The following is a 21,289-nucleotide window of genomic DNA, read 5'->3' as shown; positions in this document are numbered from 1 at the left end:
AATATATGCAATTGTTTGTTTAAAATGTGCTGAATTATGCATGCAAATAAATAATCATGCTGTCAGGCTTTGAAATAATTCTGAAAGCTCGGGAGACAGTAAGAAGTGCTCTTTGCTGGATTACCACCATGGGAATGAATCAGCTTGCAGTCTGGTCCTAAAGTTCCAGTCCATTACGAACCAAAGCTGACAAGAACATCATCAGATCATCATGGAGGAACCAATTCCTCTGGTGTTCGATTTGCATGTTGCAATGAAATGAATCAAACAAGTGCAGATAGCATAGCTTTTTCCCCCCTACAGCAGCAGAGGATCACCTTATCTTGCTGATAAAGCTTTAGATTGACTGGCTCACCTTTTGCTTTCCAGATTGTAACTGTGCCTCATCATCTACTTCACAAAACAAATTAAAAGGAAAACGGAACCAGAAAGTTCTTTTGTACTTAATCATATTCCATATGTTTTGCTCATGCCTGTGACTGCATTAGATTTTATACAGCTTCAGAGCTCCAGGAATCATATACTCGGCCATTCTCTCACGATAAAAGCAAACCTGTGAAAGGAAAGCACCAAAAAAAAGGCAGCAAAGCCAATTTACATCTCCTTGGGATCACCTTTAATGATATGGTCAGGGACCTTTTAGACACAGGTATGATCTCTTCATATGGGTCATGAGAATCCTTCTACTTTTCTAGAAAACAAGCAGTGCAGATGCAATAACAAATTTGAACTCTGATCAAGTTCTCTAGTGCATTGCCACTCATAGCTTTCTTGCATCAGATAGTCATGTCACATAATGATCACTTGGGAATTTGATGCAAGTATCTGCATGCAAAGGAATGAACATGTAAATAATACATGCTTAAAGTATCGGATACATTAATGCTACAGTATCAGGAGAGGCAATGTGATTGTGACACTTGAATGCTAGTTGTTGTTTGTATGGAACCATTAATAAAACCTGAACTAACTGTACATGTCAAGTGTTCTTCCTGTCAGGTGTTTCAGCGGTCATCGACTCTCTGAAACGTGCATTTGCTCCTTGTTGTCTCCATCATTACTCAATTGTTCTACTTAGATTTCATGTGTTTTCAAGATCTTACCTTTAATTAATCTGGAGCTTTCTTTACACTACAGCAACTTAATAGGAAGTCTCTGCTTGATGTTTAGTTTCCTAATTACATTTAGTGAAATTGCTTTCATGTCACACATCACATGATTTCTCAGTAGGGAACAGAGGATTTGACCTAAATGTAGGACCTCATGCATCTGAGTTCTTCATGGACACTTGAGATTTATTATCACATTTTTCAGTCACTGTCATTTCATCTAAAACATTAAGTATATAATGAAAAATTTTGTATCGGTTAATATTCTTAACATTTTATCCTCTCTTATTGTCCAACAATATATTTATGTCAAGAAATTCGCTCGAGATTGATCATTTTTTTCTCTAATGTATCGTAAATCTTTCCTTGTGATACCATCTTAAATTCTTAATCGAGCTTCATAATATCCAAAAATTTACCAAGATTAACCAAGAATTATACAGAGAAAAAAAAAACATCTTCTGAGAGTGTTATGATAAATTAGTCAAAATAGTGGCTATAAATAAGGAGCACAGAAGAACAACTGCTACAGAGCCTCTATTATTGATCTTATAACATGTTATAAGATTTGACTGTAACCCTAAAGACCAGAAAGTGCATGTGGGAAGTGGAAGCACTTGATTGAGCCACAAGCATCATTCATTTTTGTATGCATATGGGTGATGGAGGATGAAATATCATATGCGTATGAGTGATAGTGTCGGCAATGAGCTACACTCGGGTCAACAATTTTGTTAGGTCAATGTTTCCATGCATACGGGCAGTATTGTGGCACATGAAACCTGTCGAAGCCCACTAAAAGGCTAACTCACAGAAACAGAGTGAGGAGAACTCACTCAAATTCACTCGAGCTCACTCGAGCTCGCCCAAATGAAATGGACGATCGAGGATGGACGTGATCACTGACGAACGGTTGAGATGAGAAACGGTGGGGGATGGACGGCTGAGATGGAGAATCGGACCCGTTCGAGCTTGAGACGACGCAGCGGTGAACTCACCGGCATTTTAACCCGCATTGATGACGACAAGAACTACACAACGGCTATCGCCGTCGCCTCCTCTTCCTTCCTCGCTCCTCATCTTTCCAAGATCCAAATCTTCAATTGGCAACTAATAGGAATCATCAAGAAGCCGACCATGGTCTTAAGATATTAGCTCTTCGGTAGACCACTGCACATGAGTACCCCACCCGTAATCTAATATCTGATGAGGATCCAAGACACAAGTCCACTGCATTATGAGCTGCTTCCTCCATGCACGTAGCCTCAGTAAAACCACCACGCCACCACACTGCTTCTTCCTCTTTACCGTAGACTCGTACTTCTCTACTCAGGCACAGCCAGCGTAGACAAACACGTTGCGCTGAGAACATGCCATAAACAAAGCACTCCCCGCGGCCCTGTCTGCTTCCCCCTTCTATCTTCCCTTCTCTTTGTTGGCTTCTTTTCAGGGCGAGGTAAACCACAATCGCGTCACCTTCTCCCTCCACAATGCCATCAACACCCTCCGCTGCATCATCATCATCACCGGAGGCAGTAGCAGCAGCAGCAGCAGCTGTAGCTCCTTTTTCCGTCCGCAACAGAAGGGCACTGCACGTGCCTTTCTTCCCTCTTCCTTCCCCTCCTCCGGCTCAGTCGCTCCCCAAGTATCCCTCGTCCTCCTCCACCCCCTTCTTCCCTTTCTACCCCTCCACTCCGCCGCCGCCACCTCCCCCGCAGCCCACCTTCCCTGCCAACATATCCTCCCTCACCTTCCCCGGCTCCCGCTCCGCCCCTCCCCACCGCCACAGCTCCGTGGTCGTCGCCGCCGTCCTCCTCCCCCTCCTCGCCCTCGGCCTTCTCGCCGCAGCGGGCGTCGCGTTCCTCCTCCACCGCCGCCGGCGCCTCCTCCCCGATCCCTACTCCGACAAGGACGACGCCCGTTCAGACTCCCACCGTCTGTTCCCCGACGACTCCGCCGCGTCCGACCGCGGACCCGAGGCGCCCCCCTCCGTCGCAGCGTTCTCCGACTTCATCTACCTCGGCACCCCCGCGGACGTTCGCCGCGACGACTACGGCAAAGATGCCGGCCACCCCGCCGCGGACCCGATGGACGGATCGTCCGAGCGGAAGATGGGCTCCCCTGAGCTCCGTCCTCTCCCGCCGCTGCCGCGGCAGTTCCGGCATGGGCACGGGAATGGGGAGACGGGGACCTCGTCGGAGGAGGAGTTCTATTCGCCGCGGTTGTCCTCGGCAGGGAGGGGAAGCCCTGGGAGGGGGATTGGCGGGCAAATGTCGAGCCCCCGGCGGACGTTCCCGGCGGCGTTGGACAATTGTGGGTCTCGGAGCTCGACGATGAGCACGCCATCGTACCCAACCTCGATCATGGCCTCGTCTCCTCAATCATCACCGGTGGCTTCGTCGCCGCGCGTGGGATCAAGCCCCGGCCATTCCTTCGGCGGATCTTTGAAGTCCAGATCTGAAAGGAACTTGACCGGAAGTCTCGTGTTCGCACCTCCACCGCCTCCACCACCACCTCCCCCGCCGCCTCCCCTTCGGCCTCTAACACCTTCACCTCCAAAGCGGAAACCCCCTTCGCCTTCGCCACCGTCCTTCCCAGTGGAGAAAGAATTCGAAGGAAGGGCGGAAGCTTCTGATCTCGCAGGACCGACTCCGGAGTCCCCGATGACGCCTGGGCACTTCTCTCGTAATCCATTCGTCGTTCGTACTCCGCCGGCGCCACCGCCACCGCCTCCTCCCCCACCACCACTGGTTGGGTACTGGGAGAGCCGGATTCGGAAGCCGCCAGTTATTTTGCCGCACAAGCAAGTAGGAGTCAAGAATTCCTCAGCATCGGTTTACCCCGCAGATTCGAGGGGGAATTCAGATGAGATGGAGAAGAACGAGGAAACCCGTCGCCGAAAGTTGAAGCCTTTACACTGGGATAAGGTCCAGGCGAGATCCAACCGAGCGATGGTGTGGGATCAGCTACAATCTAGCTCCTTCCAGTGAGATCCTTGAACATGGTTTTGTGTTCATCACCATAGCATTTCTCTTTGAATGGCCTTTTTCATTGAATGCTAGTTGATGAATCTACAGGGTGAATGAGGAAATGATTGAGACTCTGTTTGTTTCCAATGCAACCGATGCCAAACCGAAGGAGACCAATAAGCAACAGCTACTTCCTTCGCAGACACAGGCGAACGACAAGGTGCTTGATCCGAAGAAGTCTCAGAACATTGCTATTCTACTGAGAGCATTAAATGTGACCAAGGAGGAAGTGTGTGAAGCCCTACTGGAAGGTGAAATCTTTTTACCTCAAGTTCAATTTGGTCTATGCATTTGCTGTCTTTGAGTGGAGTAAAACTTCCATTTCCAATGCTTTTTCTTGGTTCATTGTTGAAGTTCAAGTAGGAGTAAGCTAGCAGGGTGGTTCTTTCATGTTGTTCCTCCATTAGTATTTGAGTCTATGTGCTAAAAACTTCCAATTTATTATTTTTCATTGATCATAACATGATGCTTAATACTAAAAATGTAGAACAGTCTATATGAATTCATGCATCCAACTCATCCACAGCCAGAGAGCAATGATTTAAGATGAGTGAAATTCTCCTAAGAAGTGATCCTGAAGTTCTCATTTTTTAGATCTTCCATTCCTGGTAGAGGAATGCTAACTACTTCCTGGCTGGGAGCTGTACGAGCATAGAGTAGAGCGGGGCTTGGCTTGGCTATCGTTTATGACTTAGTATAGAAATATATCCTCAATGCTTCCTTCCCGATATCAGAGCATACAGAACTGGCTCTTCACTTTAGAGGCTTTTGATCCCAAAAATAACTTGATCATTTTATTAATTATTTAAATATCAAAATTCTACAAAGCATCGTAAAATATGAAACGAAGAAGATATATGTGTTTGATATGGTGCTCTTTATTTATACACGTAAGGAGGGAGGATTTTCCTCAACAGAGAAACGATATTTCCTCATATAGGTGGAGAAATCTCAACTGCTATCAGAAATCTTAGCTGTTATCACATACAATTATCGGTGTCCAAACTCCAACAGGCACCTCCTTTGAATGGAGTCCGTGCTATGAATGGAGCAAGCAATTTGAATTGTTTGTGTCTCATAGTATGTTTCTTCCATTATGGTCTTCTGACCATTATAAATGTGTTTGTGTCCTGATGCAAAATATTCAGAGTTATCATTCAAATAGCTTGCAACCAGAATTTGAAGAAGTTCTCTGTCGCTTGTCTGTTGTGATATTTCGTGACACCTTTCTCCATTATTTTCTAACGATGATTGCTGAAAGCAGGTAATGCTGATAGCTTAGGAAATGAACTGCTGGAGACCTTGCTAAAGATGGCTCCTAGCAAGGAAGAAGAACATAAATTGAAAGACTATAAGAATGATTCGCCATTCAAGCTTGGCACGGCAGAGAAGTTTCTTAAAGCATTGCTAGATATACCATTTGCATTTAAAAGAGTTGACGCAATGCTGTACGTAGCCAATTTTGATTCAGAGGTCAATTTCCTCAACAAGTCCTTTGAAACTCTTGAGGTAAATGCTTAACCTTTACTAGTTGTTTCTTTATCTACAATAATGTTGTTGCTGCTGGATATTAATACGATAAATTCGATCAACGTGATTGATGGAACATCGGTAAAATCTGAACATGATTTTTGTTTTCCATTATAAGGATCTTGCTCTTCTCTACCTAAAATGTGTCTGCAATTCAATACTCAGCAAGTAGAAATAAGTTGTTGTGTGTTACCATACCTGTGCTTGTAGGTAGTAAAATCTTGAAACCTATTTTTTGTTTACCTTGGCTCTTCAAGTTTCCCAAATTTAAGATTTTCTTGGAAGAATATACAAAAGTTATGCGATCCAAAAATTTAACAAGCGAATTGCGGATCTTTGATTTAGTTGTTTCGAGTGCTGTATCATAAAATTCATGATTGGTATATGAAAATCACTTAAACAGTTGTATAAATGATCTAATTTAGCCAATAGAGAATGCTGATGAAATTCTCATGATTGCTGGATTTGCAATTACCAGGCCGCCTGTGAAGAACTGCGGAGCAGCAGGTTGTTTATCAAGCTTCTGGAGGCTGTACTAAAGACTGGCAACCGCATGAATGTGGGTACAAATCGAGGCGATGCACATGCCTTCAAGCTTGACACACTGCTCAAGCTAGTTGATGTCAAAGGCACCGACGGCAAGACGACCCTTCTGCACTTTGTTGTCCAGGAGATCATCAGATCAGAAGGTTCCCGCCTTTCTGCCTCCAACAATTCAGCTACGAAAACACAGGCAAATGCTCTACGAGATGACCTTGAGTGCAGGAAGCTTGGTCTCCAAGTTGTCGCTGGCCTAGGGGGTGAGCTGAGCAACGTAAAGAAGGCAGCTGCAATGGATTCTGATGTACTCAGCAGCTATGTCTCAAAACTAGCTGGAGGAATAGGAAAGATCAATGAGGTCTTAAGATTGAATGGAGCATCTGGTTCTGAGGAGAACAGCCAGAGATTCCGTAATGCCATGGATCGGTTTCTAGAGAGGGCAGAGGATGACATTATAAAGGTGCAGGCTCAGGAGAGTGTTGCATTGTCTCTGGTCAAGGAAATAACCGAGTATTTCCATGGGAACTCAGCCAGAGAAGAAGCTCATCCTTTCAGAATTTTCATGGTGGTCAGAGATTTTCTAGCCATCCTTGATCAGGTCTGCAAGGAGGTTGGAAGAATAAATGAACGCACCATTGTCAGCTCAGCACGGCAGTTCCCGGTGCCTGTGAACCCTACTTTACCACATGTATTCCCGATTCATGCATCGAGACCTGAAGGCTCGGATGAAGAGAGCTCATTGTCATCATAGATCTTTTTACGAGTTTTCGACTAGAAGTGCAGCAAACATGGAATCTATTCCAGGTTATTTATAATTCTTTGTGTTCTTAGAATACTAATTTAAGATTCTTTTTTTTGTATTACTATTTTTTCTCTCCTATGTACACACAAAGGAAATCTAGAATAGGAAAAAATAAATTTGGTTTCCCTTCACTTGCATTCTGCAAATCTATGTTCAAAGATTATTTCTCTGAGATATAGGCAAGTAGTAGCAAACTGCAGGAAAGTGCTGTGTATCAATTCTGTGTCTGAAGTCATCAGAGATCTTACTCCATTCTTATATGAGGAATTGTAAACATGATGTTTTTGCAACTATTCGTATAGAATGAGATGGTGAATCTTTCAGTTGGATCGTCCCTTGAGTTCCATTATGATTACTCGTAACACTTGCGAAGCTTTGTACAAGTAGGATGATTAAACATCATTGTATGGACACTTCAACATTGATTTCAGTCATTTCTTTGTGGCCTCCGAGAAAGATTGGCTGTGTGGTAATCTTTTGGTAGGTTGTAGCTGTGGGGACGATCCACACATGGCATTGGAATGCACGCTGGGAACGATAGGTAGTAGTGAAGTATCCAAAGGCTTTCGAGAGAAGCTTTGAAAGCTACAGCAGCTATAGAGCTTGAAGCCAACCTGTAAATGAAGAAGAGAAAGAGACAATGTCTTTTTTTGTTTTCTTGGCAAAGAAAATTTATTACGACTTCAATGTTCTACAAAAATACCATGAGAGATCTGTATACAATATATCAGACGGAGATACGGAGGGAAAGATTCTACCCAAAGAAAGATTAGATTTATCTGGTCTAGCTTTACAAGTAACCCAATTGGCAGCTTGATTGCACTCTCTGAAACAATGTAAAACTGTGTATGAAGTCAGATTGTTAAGTACGGAATCAATCTTTGTTATAAGGAGACAAATTTCTTTGCCATTGAATCCTAAGAGTATTACTCATCCTGCAATAAAGAAACAATGGTGAAGCCACAATGTTTTCCATGGATCCTGTTATTGGTAAGAGTATATAGAAGAATAGATGTTAATCTTACGCCACCCAGAAGATGGTATTTTCTGGGTTTTTGCCATTGAATCCTAATAGTATTACTTATCCTGCAATAAAGAGACAATGTTGAAGCCACAATCTTTTTCACGGATCCTGTTATTAGAGTATTATGGAAGAAAAGATGGAAAGAATCCGATTCGATTCCACATGTACAAAGGAAGGACTGAAGGAAGAATCATGCAACACGAAGAACAAAAAGGAAGAATCCCATTCATGTGCTTGGTGATTGCCTTTCTTCCCATCAAACATCATGACATACAAAGTATCAATAACCTGATCTCAGAAATCATTTACCTGCTTCCTGAACTCTTGTTTGGGAGGAAGTTGGGAAGCAAATGCATGGACACAAGAATGACTTCCAAGTTGGAAGTAGATTATGTTTGATATCTCTGCCCTTTAGGTACAAACACAAGGTGAAATAGGTTGTGTTTCATATTCTTTCATCAAAATGTAACAACATCCTAACTAGACCTACTGAGATATGTTTGATATCTCTGCCCTTTAGGTACAAACACAAGGTCAAATAGGTTGTGTTTCATATTCTTTCATGGAGATGTAACAACATCCTAACTAGACCTACTGAGACAAGTCCCAATATCCCAAAACTGCATAACCCCAACATGTTATCTGCTGACAAGCGTCGGAGTTACGATAGATCAACTACTCAACCACTTTGTGAGGTCCCATTCAGTGACGAGACAAAGGAACAGGGGAAGAGACATCTATAAAACTAGTCTTCTACTCCACCTATGGGCTTTATTCTTGTTTGTCACAGTGACAACCATGCAGATTCTTTTTATTCTTCTATATCAAGTTCCTGATTGAGGAGGCTGATTCTGACTTCTGAAGAATTCGTGGTAAATGACATGTCTTGATTGAGATACAGATCCCACTCTTTGCTGTCATCTCCGACACTACTCGACTCCATCCTCGTCACTCCAGCTCCAGTGTCTTAGCCTAGCAGCAGTCTCCGTGCCAAGATGGAGTTGATCGTGCCTTTTGCTGCCATTATCTTGCTCACTAGCAGTTTCCATTTGAATTCCTCCCTTTTGCTCAGGGATTTCATCTTATCCTTGAAATGACTGCCAGTACAAGACGATGTTATAAAAATATTTATGCGGTTAATTTATAAGGAATAAAACATCATTGTTATTGATGAGCAGCAAACCTGCAGAGAGGAACCTTGCACAAGTCTGGCTCTGAACACATCTGGGAGTGGAGCCTAAGAATCTGCCACATTCTCTTGCAGTGCATGCAACCTCCTGGGACTCGAATTCTGCAGCCTTTGAAGTGCCGAACTAGCGACTCAATCCCCTTGCATGCTGCATATTTGCAGGTGGTTTTGCTGTCCTTCGGCATCTTGTCGTGGGGCCCGATCGTCCTACACCCATCTCTGCATATGTGCAAGAGAGCCTCCATTGCCTCATACAGTTGCATGTACACCTTCCTTTCCTCCATCTTTTTCAGTCTATCCTGCCTTTTCTGCATCATGCCAATATACAATCAGTTTAGCTGTGTCAACAAGACAATGGTTGGGTTGGGGATCCAACTAACCAGCTTTTATCACCCCATTTTGTAGACAGATAATTGACATGTGAAACAATTGGTGGATAAACATATCCCCTTACCGATAAAAACAAAAAGATAAAGAATAAAAGAAAGAGAAATGGCATAAACATATGATATCGAATCCATATCCAAATTCTGAATGTAAGTAGCTGATGAAGGCCATTCTAGGATTCAAACATCTTTAGCATGAAAGCAAACAGCTCTAGTAGAAGTATGAATAATCAAAGTACCATTTTGTTCTTAAGAGCCCTGCAACTACTGTTAAGGTCATATTGCATGGAACTATTGGAAACATGCTAAATTCTGCACTCTTGTTTTCAAAACGAACACTCAGAAGGATTCCAAGCCAGAACCTCTTCATGATTTCATGAAGAAGAGGAAATCAATCACCTGATGGATAACTTCTGCCAGTACTTTGTGTTATTAAAACAAACTTGAACCAATTTTAATACATATACTGCTAGCAATGGAGAAACAAACAGATCATTGTCAGATGCTTAGCAGGATAAGACACCAAAAGAAAAAAAGGCATGCAACAGCATTTAACACAGCAACTCTAAAATGGAACAACAGGAGAGAAAGAACTTACGGAGTCCTCCCCCACAAGAGACTCCAGAAGCTCCTGCTCTAGACTGGGATTTGCTTGCTTCATTGCTTTCCATCCATCAGATATCGAGATGGCCTTAAAATCATTAAGAATCATTTTGGTACAAGAAAGTGAGAGTCGAGGTGCATCACATAGTCTAGCTAGCTGAAGCACATCCACGACATTCTCTTCAGTCAAAACCTCCTGCTCTATTAGCTTGATGCAAGTCCTTTTCAGGGAAGGGATTGCAAATGCATGTGACAGGACAAGCAAGTGAAGAGCAAAGTTCTTCATCAAATCAGGTTCACAGCTGCATAATGAATTTAAAAGTGAGATCCAGAGGTCATGTCTAAAATTTTAGTAAGAAAAAAGAAATACGAAAACCAACCATAGTGCTTAACTTTTACTTCAGACCATTATTTTCAGCTTGGATATCACAGATAACTATCGGTCAATTTTCAAACGTAAAAAATAATAAACGAAAAGAAAACAAGAAAAACCTAAATACCAGAAATGATGCGACATCATGTGAATGATTCTCATGTATATTCACCTTCTCATCTGTATGAAGCATGATACTGCTTGTTTACTAACATTAAGTAATCAGGAGCAACTTATCACAACTATTCCATCCTTGTGGAAGCATGGACAGTTACAAGTTCCGAAAGGAACATTTATGTGACACCAATGACAATGAAGGCAGCAAAAAACAAGAATCCAGACATAATTGCAGAGGAATAAAGAGAAAAGGAAAGTGTTGCAGGAATACCATGAAGAGTAGAGAAATCGGATAAATGCACGGGCAGCTTCTGAAGGCACACCTTCTATTGTGATTTTTCTAAACCCTTTAATGACTCTTGCTTGTTCCAATAAATTTCTCAGAATAGGAGATGAGATTCCCTGTCCAATACACCAATCAGTGCATACAATTTAATATTCGAAACTTAACTAATAGTGTGTTAGCAAACTAAGCAACTTGTTTTCTCCCCTTCATGTAAACAACCCCCTCACTTTTCTTTGTTTACATGCCTTCTCCAGTTTGGAGTCAAATTTTCATTCAGTGGGTTACTGTATAGGCCAACTAGAAGACACTAATAATGAGCCCCATGGACAAGACAAACTTTCAACAATTTATCAACAAATATTTAAATATCAAAGTTAATCACTTAATGTTCTGAGGTAACATTTTTCTCAAAAGAAAAAGAAAGAAATAAAGGCGGAAAAAGTTCACAAAAAAAGGAAAAGAGTTATGAGATATTTGTTACTGTTTCCATATCAGAATCAACTTCCACGATATCTGAAACAAAACATGCATAATTATGTCTTGATCCTTTCCAAGGACATCCTTTTGTCTTTATCATGCTGACACCTAATTATCACAATTAATTAAGAGAACCACTGTATTCTTAATACATGTGACTTTGTCAGTATCTGATTCTCATTAAAAGAATTTCAATATCTTGTTAAATTTCTAAACTCACTTATAATTTTACCTTGATCAAAGTGAATTGGTCCATACTTCAGTTTCTAATATCACGGAAGTGCTTATTCTGATATATTGACAAAGTAATATCATGCCAATAAAAACCAGGACTGTAGTGTACTCACAAGAATGCTTGTGTGTGCCAAAATTATGTCCTTGTCTTCAGTAAGAACATGGACATCAGCACCATATCCTTCGTAGAAGAGTTTGTCCCAAGCTATCCTTGTTTCATCAGGGACATAAGTGTCATCCTTCAAACTTTTAGAGCATTTTCTTGCACCATAAGAAGATCCATGGACTGGAGGTGGTTGTGGAACACTATGACCACTATTTAATTGATGTGATCTGCATGCATCTGGCACATTAAAAGTTTTGTATGAAGTGCTGGCCATTGGTAAAGATTGCTCATTCGAGAAGCATTGTGGCAGATCCAGCTCAAGGTAAGCCATTGACTTTGTTCTTCTCGGACTTCTCCTGAGATGTGCAATATAAGATCTGAAAAAATTCAAGTTGTGTCTGTCAAGATATTCTGCCCTTGCATGATAGAAAATTAAGTTTCTAACATCATGCAAGATCAGAAGGTTATTGTGAAAATAAATATTAAATAAAAATATTTCAACAATCATGCTGAACAGGAATCTACAAAATTATAAATCCACATAATTAAAATTTATCAAAAATAAACAAGTAATCTCGAATCAATTTAAACAAAGTCATGCATCAATCATAACAAAATAGATCAAACATATAAAATTATCATGCCGATAACATGTTTATTATCACATTGTAATAAATCGAATACCTGATGGTGCACTTGTGCAACAATGGGCGGAGAGGTTTTCCTTTATGGCATAAGTCCTTTATTCTCCCGACAACAGATAACTTATATCATACTCCCAATAGCAATCAGAATGATGTACCACCCTATCAAGGTGGTGATACATTTTTCCTAATAACAACTAGTAATGAATGGAGAAATCGTCTAACCATCTTGTTTGATAGTCTGATAATCTTCTAAAAAAATCACCCTACTAATATGGATTATATGAAACAATATCCACACACACACACACACACACACACACACACACACACACACACACACACATATATATATATATATATATATATATATATATATATATATATATATATATATATATATATATATATATATATATATATATATATATATATATATATATATATATATATATGTATAAGCATGTAGCACATTCAATCATTTGTAATTTCATTCATCCATAAATACATTCAAAGAGACATGTAGACGTGTCAAAAATATCATGATAGATTATACTTTGTATATGGCATGAGAGACCCAGTACAATGGTGATTCCAAACAGTTATGGCTGCATTGGGCATTGTTAAGAGTGATTTGAAAATATGAAAATCTTCAAATATGATTTACTTTTTCTTGTCAAGATACAAAATTAAATTAACATTTACAAATAATCTAAGTTGATATATGAAGACATGAACATAATGAAAAACATTAAATATGGTTTATTGAATTTTATGTTATGATTCAAAATAATTAAATTAACAGTAAAAAATAATTTAATTTGATGCAAAATAAAAAAAATAAATTAATATTAACAACCCTACATAATTCTTCTTTTAAATTAAAAATCCAACATTAATCAATATCAAAATTTTATGAAATATTAAACAACTAGAAATCAATCAAATATTTTAAAATTTAGACTAGAAGAAAAAGGTGGAGAACATACATTTTAAAGCTAAGGTTAATGAAAAACAATCCTCCCTGGCGGTCAAATCCCTGTCAGCCAAGTTTAAGATGAGAATAGGAGTCCACTCTCGGGTTTATAAAGGGGATGTGGATTTATAATGAGGTAGGGCCATATAATTCCATTTAAGTTTTTTTTTTTTAATATAAAGTAATTAGGTTATTTTTATAAGAATCTTCAAAAGTAGGAAATATTTTAATTGTTAAAGCATATTCCTTTTGAGGGCATATAAGGTTAGGAAGAAAATAATAATAATAAAATGGGAAATTAGTTATGACATATTAATTCAGGAAGCAAAAATGGTTAAGATGATTATATGGTGCATTTGGAAACACATTTACATCTGTATGTCCATTTGGAGAAAGAGATTTGAGTGAATGTACAATTGTGAAATGCTTTGAATATTTGGTAAACAAACTATATCTCAAATCAGCATTAACGTAAATGTTGTTTGGTAAAATTATATTTTAAAAATTCATTGAATATTATGTGATAAATTCACCCTTCTAATATTTTTAATATCTATTCAAAAGTGAATATATATTTTTTATTCAAATTAATAGGTAAATAGATAAAAATAAATAAATGAACAAATGTAATCTTACAAAAAATTTAGAAAAAAAATTTGTATGGTGTAGCAGACTTGTGAGATCACAATAAATACTAACAATTTTTGGATCTAATACTGTTGCAAGTGAACCAAGAATTAAGACCTAATTCCAGGGCCAAAGAAAGTATTTTTCTCACCACAGAGAGGTATTAATGTGTATGCCAAGTGCTAGCTAGTGATATACACCAGCAGAAACCCCTTCGCCCTGCCGCCTGCAAATGATCAAAAGGGAAAGTTCAATGTCAACGTTGGGAATGAACATTGAGAGTAACAGAGCATCTCTTTCCCACAGACTGTAACAATGCTATTAGAATACTGCTAAAATCCCTAGTCTACAAGCAAGAACAAATATTTAGGAAAGTGAACGGGATGATAATAGTAATAGCATATAAAATCCGTGAATATATCTTCTGATATATCAGACTGGAATCTAAGACAGAATCATCGGATCAAAAAGAAGCTCTTAGAGAGGAGATTCATTTTCCTCACAAGAAAGGAAAGATCAAGAAAGAACAAGAAAACACAGCTATAACCGAGAGAGGCAAGCTCACCTCGAATTGCTCCTCGCGCTAGATTCACGAAGACCGACGTACGCGATGCATGCGCGACAACAGTGGAAAAGATTCACAAGTGGATCGAAGGGCAGGTTGAGGTGGGGGAGGAAGACAAAGAGGTGGGGGACGTGGGGCGTGGGAAGGCGGCGGACCATCACGTGCGACGAGGACAAGCAGGCGGTATGAGACGCGTTAAAGGCGTCGAAGCCACCGCAGGTGACTGCCACGTTTGCCATGTCGTCGTAATCGAAGCACGTTCGATGGCAGATATTAATTTAATTCTTACTATTAATATTAAATATTTAATACTAATCGAGTCAATAATTTAATAGCAACGTCTTAAATATCATTCTACTGGTGATTTATTACTTTCACATAATATATTTAAAAACATGCTAATCCCGTTTCGTCACTTGTAATAATAATAATAATAATAATAATCTGATATTAAAAAATTAAAAATTTATTTGTCCACAATAATTTTATTGATTGATGAAGAATTAGCTTGATGAAGAATCGACAATTAGCTATCATTTCGAGCTAATTATAAATTATTTTTTTATAATTAATTATTTTTAATATTTTAATTTTTATATTTTAAAATTTTATTGAGATATATATATTTAGAATATAAAAATATTTAATCTCGTTTCTTTTCATATTATCGATTCTATTAACGAAAATATTATAGAATTTATTATGTTTTGAGTCTATTTCACTTCGATTTATCACTGAAAACATATAATATTTTCAAGAATAGAATTAACGATGTGAGTAAAAATAAAAGTAAATATTTTACTTTCATAAATATAAAATTTTTAATATAATTTTTAAAAATATATAGATCGAGATACTAAAAGTAATTACATTAGCTAATTTATAATTAGTCTTATCACTACTTTTTGTTGTTTATGTTTTCCTCGTAACCAGTACTACTCAAAGCTCACAGTGTCGTCTTTCTTTCTTCATCTGCTTATTGTTTCTTTCTTTGGTGGACTGGTGAGAATATTCAAAGCGTTGTTGATGGAGAAGGTAGATCGTCGTGGGTGATAAAGGTCGTGCAGGCCTTCGTCATGTTTTGGCTGCGAGCGGCAATATATAGAAATCAAGCACCTAAAGTAGCCACCACCCCTCTTTAGTGTTGCGTTTCTTTTTCCTCTGCCTGTGTCTTTGCCAACGTCGGAGTCGGCCACACATTGTGTTCGCACTCGAGAATGTATTGATAAGGAGAAAGAGAGGCTGAGGCCTATCATTTGCTTGAAGGGGAGCCTCTCATTGACATTGCCATGCTATGTCTTCACCAAGTTGTGTGTCTGTAGAGAACTCACTTACCCGTCCACTGGAATCGGGTTGCAGGACGTCACGCGCCGCATGTCATGTCCTGCTGCAAGAATGTGAAGGGGACTGCCACAAGAGATATGAACCCAATCCAGCAATTATAGGTAGACCAGCGTTGTGTCTTATGGTCATCTTCTACGTTGGTTCGATAACCATTCGGTAAACATCGTCGCAATGGGCAGAACGAAGTAGTAAAAGCAGCATTAGCTGTGTGCTACAACTGGGGAATTGATTTCGGATATAAGAAAGTGGTTTTAGTCTCTCCTATTGGAATATATTTATTCTCCTTTTTCTCAATTCGAATTTCTACTTTTGATGCTTAATTTTATTTTGTCCAGTATCAAGGAAGCTAAATCTATAATATTTTATTTTCTTAGAAAAGAAATCATGGAATAAGAGTTTCTATTTTTTATGAAGCGTTTATGAAACGTTGAACATTTTTAGCTATAGTAAAGAGTCAATCTCAAGCTCCAACCTATTACATGCTTCAAGCTTGATAGCCACGACCACGAGTGTCTGTTCTTCCTTAACTTTGACATCTCATGCACAAGAATCAAAGAAAACTACTAGCTTTTTGTTCATATAAACCCTTAGGTCTGCGAATTTGCACTCTTGAACTATCTGATTCAGAATTTGTGCAAGGTGGAGAAGGTGTCTTTATGTTTCTGCATTGCTCTGTTATTGCGTCATCTGCGTGTAGTTCGTGTGCTGGTCATCGATTTCAGGTCTCAAGGCTCTGCTACTGTTCATGCTTTCGATCGAAAGAGAAGAGCACATGCATGCTTTTCTGCTGCACCAAAGTTAGCTTTTCATCAAGAATCAAGCTGCAAACTCACGAGATCACGCAGGTAATGCCAGTATTGTGCGTGTCCATAAGACCCACCCATCACCGGCAGCACTGCAGAAATGTTACACATAGGTTCTCCATTTGAGCTGCGGGCTGCTGCTTGCTGCCTCTCCTCCCCTTCCATCAGGGTAAGGCTTCCCATGTATTGAATCTAGCATTTACATTATCTATTTGTGCTGTCACAGCATGAGATTGGTTGCAGTGGAACCTGAAGCTTGTGGCATTGATTTGCACCTGCTGCTGCTGCTGGGGAGGGGCATTACCCACCCATCGCCAGCAGCACTGAAGAAATGTTACACATAGGTTCTCCATTTGAGCTGCGGGCTGCTGCTTGCTGCCTCTCGTCCCCTTCCATCAGGGTAAGGCTTCCCATGTGTTGAATCTAGCATTTACATTATCTATTCGTGCTGTCACAGCATGAGATTGGTTGCAGTGGAAAATGAAGCTTGTGACATTGATTTGCACCTGCTGCTGCTGGGGAGGGGCATTCATTTGGTCCAGAAATTTGACTGGTCATGGTCAATGCTCTTTATATCTGCAATCAATGAGATGATTCTACTTGAGTATATCTCCACCAAGTTTTATGTGGTCTCCAAACCAGACTCTGCCATTTCCTAGTTAGAGCTGAATTCACTTATTTCTTTCCCCTCAGTATTAATATCTTTGAATCCTCACATTTCCTAATGTTAAAGTGCATTTCTTCCATGGCTGCTGTTGTTTCCGATGAGAAGCAGACTGCAGACCACTAATTTCTTCAGTAAAGACCGCAGCTGTTCCAATAATTTAGATCATTCTTCTATGCACAGTTGGATTATTTTGACTGCAGAGAATTGAATTTTCTCTCTTCTCAGTAAAATAAAATACCAAAGTGCTCGAGGTTATGGAATTGCAGTCTCTCTTCTCTCTTCTGTCACGCCTGCAGTCGTAGATCACATGCGGTTTACCAGATGCATCTACTTGCATGAATAATATAATCAGATGGTCATGGCTGCAGATAATTGATCTCATAGTTTACCCGCATTGCAACTACAGGTCATTGGAGATGACGATGGCAGATGCACAGCTGCTAAGCTGGATCAAAGCAAAGAAAAAACGAGTTCCATGAAGCTTCCATTCCATGGATTCGTACTCCATTGGCAGGCCACAGGAGCATGCACTTCTTTTCTATGATTCTGGGGGCTGTGCTATAAACAAAGACAGCATAGTCTTGTTCATTTCTTACATTTAGTGTCCCTAGATTCTTGTATGAATACATATATATTTTCCCAAACATAACTTCATGGTCTTGAAGGTGCTTCCCGTGAAAGGATATAGCACCCACCTGCAACCTTAAATTTCAAGCACAGACCTTGTAGGTTCTGCATGAATCTATCGTCACCCGCATCAACAGTACAAGTGGGGGTTGTTTGTTCCAGGATTCAAACCTCGCATTCAATTCCTCGTATTTCAATTCAAAGGGAACTTAGCAGTCCGGTATTCCCAAAATTTCCATCTCATTAAGATGCCCATGATGTCCTTTGGGTCAAATTATACAGGAAGCCAGCAGGGAGGAGCCCTTTGTTCACATGGCCAATTAATCCTAGCTTTTCTTCGGAGGTCACCAGGGGCTCACAACTCAATCCCCTCCCTGTTGTGCTGCTTAAAGCTAAGCCTTCTTCGTCCCAAAGCAAACAAAACCACCACGACGGCTCCAACCAAAAGGCAAAAGCTTCGTCCAACTAAAATCCCCCTTTCCCTTGTCTCCTTCCAACTTCCCCCACTCCCTCCTCTTCTGGTCTCCCCCTCGACCCATCTTTCTATAAGACCACTCGCTTACGGAGCTCAGTTATCTTTCTACCTCCTCTCCTGTGTCCCAAATACTACTTTTCACCTCTTTCTTTGGAGTATTTTCTTTGCCTGCGTGCCCTTCCCCTTCTTCCTCTTGTTCCCAGTTTGCTCTGTTTCCTTCATCACCAACACCTTTGTTAACGTTGTTACCTCCATTTCCATCTATCTGCTTCTGTAGTGTTTTTAGACTGCAAAAGGGTCCGTTCTACCAACAAAATCCGAAGCTTATCTCTCCGTGTGCTCCCCCCTGTTTCGATGAAAACATAGATCTACCATTCCTATAGTTGTCAACCACCCCACCAAGATTCGAGCTTTTCCCCTTATTTCCTTTCTCAGCTCCTTTCGACTTGGAAAAATCAAATCTTTTGGGTTTTTGCCATCGCTGAGACCTCTCTTTACACACAAAACCCAAACTTGTTGTGCCTTATCGCTTCTCCGGCCGCTGCAGACCCATCAAAATAAAAATCCCGTATTTCGCGTTCTCGATGCCTTCCGGGCGGAGAAGGTTCGTGGTGCGGCATCCGGTGGTGGTTGACATCGGCTGCAGCTGCCGGCGGCCGAAGATCCCATCTTTCTTCTCCTTCTCATCGAAATCCAAGCTGTCGAGGACCTCCAGCCTCCTCTCTCCTTCGACCACCACTTCACACTGGGAAACCAGCCTCACTGCCACCACCACCGCCACAGTCGCCAACTCCTCCTCTTCTCCTTCCCGATACGGCGGCTCCACCTCCTCGCCGTCTTCAGCGTTCTGCCCGCCGGAGAGCCCGAAGTGGGCGGCCGCTAGGGAGCACTGGAAGCCGAACAAGAAGAAGAACAAGTGCGATGCATCGGGGACGCCGAGGAAGGGGGTGGTGGAGAGTAGCGTGGCGGTGGTGAAGGAGTCGTCGGACCCATACCTGGACTTCCGGGACTCGATGCTGCAGATGATCGTGGAGATGGAGATCTACGCGTGGGAAGATGTACGCGAACTTCTCCACCGCTTTCTCGCCCTCAACGCCCCCCGCCATCACCACCTCATCCTCCGCGCCTTCGCCGAGATCTGGAACGGCTTAGTCTCGCCCACTTCCCCCTCGCCGCGCCCCTCCGCCTCTGCCTCTGCTTCCGCGCCTCGCCGCTCCCGCCGGCGGTGATCGCACGTGACCCAGAAAAGACAAGAGTTGAGATCTTGCCACCACCTTGTGCCACGTGGAAAATCAGAGGGTACCTCCACTGGGTGGTGATAGGATCTCAAAGTTCCTCTTCTCTTTTAACCATCTTTTGTCTCCTCTTCTTACGTTCCGTCTCAGAATCAAGAACGCCGTGTGGTGTAATGCTTTCTCCTCTCTATACTCCGCCAATTAAAAATCTGGTTGGCTTTTCGTGTGTTAGGAGCTGCATCAACTTTTCGTACTCCATACGTTGAGTTATGATCCATCGGCATGAACTTTTCACGCACTGACCATGGATTTTCAAGCTAAATCTGTTCTTTGGGACTTCGTCGATCACAGTAATGTTTTCTTGTTCTCGAGCACTGGAAATTGTCAGCTATAAGCTTTCAACCCTGGAGAATGCAGTCAGTGGAGAAACGCACGAGAGAAAGCAGTGGGAGCGTCACAGATCCCATGATTCATGAGATATGCGAGCTTGCACCTAATGTCCATTAATTGCCCACCTTTTGGCCTCACGGAGAACCCTGTGAGACCTCCCCACAGCTCAGTTCTGAGTTTAGTATTTACGCATAAATTGTTTTCCCCTACCGTTGTGTCATTAAACATATGCACAGAAATACTACGACTCACTACTTGACGACGGTAATAACAGCGATAAGACTTGGGTTGACGTCAGATGACGTTTCGTGCCTCTGTTAACTTGACAGTACCGGGTCAACACGGATCGGAATATCGACCGAGGCACATTAACATCCTGCTCAGGCTCGATCCTTCACGCCACTCCAACGTCAATGTCAAACGTTACCAGGAGTACGATCCTACTCTCTGCGAGCGAGCACATCGGGCAATGGTAACCTTCACTATAAAAACTCTTGTGTTCCGAGAAATAAAGGGAGGACAACAAGAAAACCCCCTGTGATTATTCACTAACTTGATCGTCGGAGGGGTCGGGCCGAGCTCTCCCGACCCGACCTATGTACAGGTGCGAAGACGGAGGCCTCCCACTAAACGCCCAGGCGTGGAGCCCCCTCCCGAAGGAAACGATGGCCCCTTTACGATCGGACCATCGCAGTCGGTCTTCTGCAGTCTCAAGGGTCATCCCAGGAAGATCCCTCATCATTCGGACCCGAACCAAGTTGCGTCGATCCCGTGACCACGGCTTAAAGTTGTTTACACCAACACTACTGGACCTAAAATTGATGTTGAACATAAAGCGACTGTTGAAACAGTAGAACTTTAGAGGGGCCAAAAGCCTAAGCAGACGACGCGTTGAATGTGTGATCAACCATGGCAAGAAAATTAACTGGGTAGTGAACGCAGTGCTCTGTTCTCCCCCCAGCGACTGTGAACAGTACTGTCTTCATAAAATATCATGCACTTCAACGCTTTCCAAGACCAATAGAAGTAACGCAAAATTTCATCAGAGATGTCAGACATTGTAATCAACAAAATTTCTCACACACCGTGGAGAACAGGAAATTTTCTTGGGGTGAGGATAGTCATAATGGA

The 21,289-nt window shown here is 41.3% G+C and overlaps 3 protein-coding genes across 4 annotated transcripts; 2 read left to right on the top strand and 1 right to left on the bottom strand.

The window, feature by feature from the left end:
* Positions 1–2,017: 2,017 nt before the first annotated feature.
* LOC135676470 (formin-like protein 1) lies at positions 2,018–7,376 on the top strand. Its single transcript, XM_065187679.1, has 4 exons — positions 2,018–4,095; positions 4,187–4,389; positions 5,403–5,647; positions 6,147–7,376. The coding sequence occupies exons 1-4, from the start codon at positions 2,600–2,602 to the stop codon at positions 6,957–6,959; spliced, it is 2,757 nt and encodes a 918-aa protein (XP_065043751.1). The 5' UTR covers positions 2,018–2,599; the 3' UTR covers positions 6,960–7,376.
* An 897-nt stretch (positions 7,377–8,273) lies between these two features.
* Positions 8,274–14,763, bottom strand: LOC103988127 (BTB/POZ and TAZ domain-containing protein 3). 2 transcript variants are annotated; one of them, XM_065190108.1, is made up of 7 exons: positions 14,618–14,763; positions 14,204–14,278; positions 11,813–12,182; positions 10,974–11,104; positions 10,208–10,514; positions 9,218–9,531; positions 8,274–9,131 (listed from the first exon to the last, which is right to left on the bottom strand). In XM_065190108.1, exons 3-7 carry the CDS (start codon positions 12,134–12,136, stop codon positions 9,002–9,004), a joined length of 1,206 nt encoding a protein of 401 aa, XP_065046180.1. In that variant the 5' UTR covers positions 12,137–12,182; positions 14,204–14,278; positions 14,618–14,763; the 3' UTR covers positions 8,274–9,001. The 2 variants fall into 2 exon arrangements, with proteins under 2 accessions (XP_065046180.1, XP_009404930.2); XM_009406655.3 differs by having other exon boundaries at positions 11,813–12,161.
* Positions 14,764–18,193: 3,430 nt separating this feature from the next.
* Positions 18,194–20,026, top strand: LOC103988126 (transcription repressor OFP8). Its single transcript, XM_009406653.3, has one exon. The coding sequence runs from the start codon at positions 19,118–19,120 to the stop codon at positions 19,760–19,762; it is 645 nt and encodes a 214-aa protein (XP_009404928.2). The 5' UTR covers positions 18,194–19,117; the 3' UTR covers positions 19,763–20,026.
* Positions 20,027–21,289: the final 1,263 nt, after the last annotated feature.

Source organism: Musa acuminata, chromosome BXJ1-6 (genome assembly GCF_036884655.1).
Source record: "Musa acuminata AAA Group cultivar baxijiao chromosome BXJ1-6, Cavendish_Baxijiao_AAA, whole genome shotgun sequence".
In the NCBI taxonomy this organism is placed as follows: domain Eukaryota; kingdom Viridiplantae; phylum Streptophyta; class Magnoliopsida; order Zingiberales; family Musaceae; genus Musa; species Musa acuminata.
This window is presented reverse-complemented; position numbering and strand designations above follow the sequence as displayed.

Bases quoted from the DNA above. Each gene is read 5' to 3' on its own strand.
- LOC103988126 (XM_009406653.3), top strand. From the start codon at position 19,118: ATGCCTTCCGGGCGGAGAAGGTTCGTGGTGCGGCATCCGGTGGTGGTT.
- LOC135676470 (XM_065187679.1), top strand. From the start codon at position 2,600: ATGCCATCAACACCCTCCGCTGCATCATCATCATCACCGGAGGCAGTA. The intron at 4,096-4,186 runs GTGAGATCCTTG...ATGAATCTACAG, and splicing joins CTACAATCTAGCTCCTTCCA to GGTGAATGAGGAAATGATTG. The intron at 5,648-6,146 runs GTAAATGCTTAA...TGCAATTACCAG, and splicing joins AGTCCTTTGAAACTCTTGAG to GCCGCCTGTGAAGAACTGCG.
- LOC103988127 (XM_065190108.1), bottom strand. From the start codon at position 12,136: ATGGCTTACCTTGAGCTGGATCTGCCACAATGCTTCTCGAATGAGCAA. The intron at 9,532-10,207 runs GTAAGTTCTTTC...GGCATGATGCAG, and splicing joins CTCTTGTGGGGGAGGACTCC to AAAAGGCAGGATAGACTGAA. The intron at 9,132-9,217 runs GTTTGCTGCTCA...TTGTACTGGCAG, and splicing joins TGCAAGGTTCCTCTCTGCAG to TCATTTCAAGGATAAGATGA.